Source organism: Nanorana parkeri, unplaced genomic scaffold, assembly GCF_000935625.1.
Source record: "Nanorana parkeri isolate BGI_ZX_2015 unplaced genomic scaffold, ASM93562v1 scaffold5169, whole genome shotgun sequence".
Classification (NCBI taxonomy): domain Eukaryota; kingdom Metazoa; phylum Chordata; class Amphibia; order Anura; family Dicroglossidae; genus Nanorana; species Nanorana parkeri.
In genome coordinates this window covers 2,136-4,294 of record NW_017311429.1, presented here as the reverse complement: position 1 = coordinate 4,294, position 2,159 = coordinate 2,136, and the positions used below count along the sequence as shown (strand labels likewise).

Sequence of the window (2,159 nt, the reverse complement as noted above, 5' to 3'; positions counted from 1 at the left end):
TTGGCCCTGACGCCCCGGAGCTCCTCGTTGGCCCTGACGCCCCGTCCCGGCTCAGAGCTGATTTGAAGGAAGGATCCGTTTTGGGGCATAAAAATACGTTTTCAGGTTTTTCGGGAAGATTCTCTCCTTATCATTGATTGGATCTCGGTGATTTTGGGAACGGCTCTGATTGGCTCTTTGGGTTACAGGTGAAGGAAAGTAAGGAGAAGGAGAAGCTTGAGCGGAGGCTGCTGGAAGAATTGTTCAAAATGTTCATGGACTCGGACTCCTTCTACTACAGCCGGACCTATGACCTGACCAACACCGTGCAGAGGCAGAGCGCAAGTGAGAAGAGCGGGCTGCCTCTGTGGCAGAGGGTAAGTGCCCACAAGGGGGCGTGTCTTACGGGGGGGCGTGTCTACCTCTTTGGGGTTTTATGTAGGTGTGCCGCTGCTTTGAAGGAGGCTGAGTGGTGAATGGAGGGACGTGTTGGGTGAGGGGCTCCGCCGGTTCATTGTGGCACCTTCATGTTTTGGCAGTGAGGGGCGCTCCGGGTTGTGTGTTGGCGGTGTGAGGGGCGCCCAGGGTTGTGTGTTGGCGGTGTGAGGGGCGCTTCCTGTAGTGTGTGTTGGGGGTGTGGGGGGCGCTCCCTGTAGCGTGTGTTGGTGGTGTGCGGGGCGCTCCGGGTTGTGTGTTGGCGGTGTGAGGGGCGCTCCGGGTTGTGTGTTGGGGTGTGAGGGGCGCTCCGGGTTGTGTGTTGGCGGTGTGAGGGGCGCTCCGGGTTGCGTGTTGGTGGTGTGGGGGGCGCTCCCTGTAGCATGTGCATTGATGTAACCTCCTTTGTCATTATTAGGTGGACGAGCGATTCTTCTGGAACAGACACATGTTGCGGGATCTCATAGACCTCCAGGTGACAGAACATTGCGCAATCAAAGATACCGAGACGTGTGTATGTAGAAGAGCCCCAAACACAGCGCCTGCGTGTTACATATCTAATCTACTGTACACGCAATACTATGACCTGTACATACAACCTGTAGCTCTATTACATGTGTAGGACCAGCACAGAGGGTTCTATGTGTCGTGTGTAGGACCAGCACAGAGGGTTCTATGTGTCGTGTGTAGGACCAGCACGGAGGGTTCTATGTGTCGTGTGTAGGACCAGTACAGAGAGATCTATGTGTCATGTGTGTAGGACCAGCACGGAGCGTTCTATGTGTCGTGCGTAGGACCAGCACAGAGAGATCTATGTGTCATGTGTGTAGGACCAGCACAGAGGGTTCTATGTGTCGTGTGTAGGACCAGCACAGAGAGATCTGTGTCATGTGTGTAGGACCAGCACGGAGGGTTCTATGTGTCGTGTGTAGGACCAGCACAGAGGGTTCTATGTGTCGTGTGTAGGATCAGCACAGAGGGTTCTATGTGTCGTGTGTAGGACCAGTACAGAGAGATCTATGTGTCATGTGTGTAGGACCAGCACGGAGCGTTCTATGTGTCGTGCGTAGGACCAGCACAGAGAGATCTATGTGTCATGTGTGTAGGACCAGCACAGAGGGTTCTATGTGTCGTGTGTAGGACCAGCACAGAGAGATCTGTGTCATGTGTGTAGGACCAGCACGGAGGGTTCTATGTGTCGTGTGTAGGACCAGCACGGAGGGTTCTATGTGTCGTGTGTAGGACCAGCACAGAGGGTTCTATGTGTCGTGTGTAGGACCAGTACAGAGAGATCTATGTGTCGTGTGTAGGACCAGCACGGAGGGTTCTATGTGTCATGTGTGTAGGACCAGTACAGAGAGATCTATGTGTCGTGTGTAGGACCAGTACAGAGCGTTCTATGTGTCATGTGTGTAGGACCAGCACGGAGCTTTCTATGTGTCATGTATGTAGGACCAGCACGGGGGGGTTCTATGTGTCATGTGTGTAGGACCAGTACAGAGCGTTCTATGTGTCATGTATGTAGGACCAGCAGGGAGAGTTCTGGATCCTGCCCGTCATACAAGGCTTCGTTCAGATAGAGGAGCTGGTGGTGAACTATAACGAGTCCTCCGATGATGAGAAGAGCAGCCCGGAGACGCCCCCTCAGGAGAACGTGTGTGTGGATGACTTACACCCCCGATTCCTGGTGGCTGTCATCTCCCGAAGGAGCCGACATCGAGCAGGTAGATATGTGGGGTGTCATG

The 2,159-nt window shown here is 54.1% G+C and overlaps 1 protein-coding gene across 1 annotated transcript in view; it reads left to right on the top strand.

The window, feature by feature from the left end:
* LOC108804102 (phosphatidylinositide phosphatase SAC2-like) overlaps nt 1–2,159 on the top strand; it is a gene marked incomplete at its 3' end in the record, with an annotated part of 6,236 nt that overhangs the window by 2,101 nt on the left and 1,976 nt on the right. Inside the window, exons 4-6 of the mRNA XM_018575863.1 lie at nt 189–356; nt 833–889; nt 1,940–2,151. Of these exons, the coding sequence (XP_018431365.1) occupies nt 189–356; nt 833–889; nt 1,940–2,151 (437 nt within the window). The remainder of the gene's footprint in view (nt 1–188; nt 357–832; nt 890–1,939; nt 2,152–2,159) is intronic.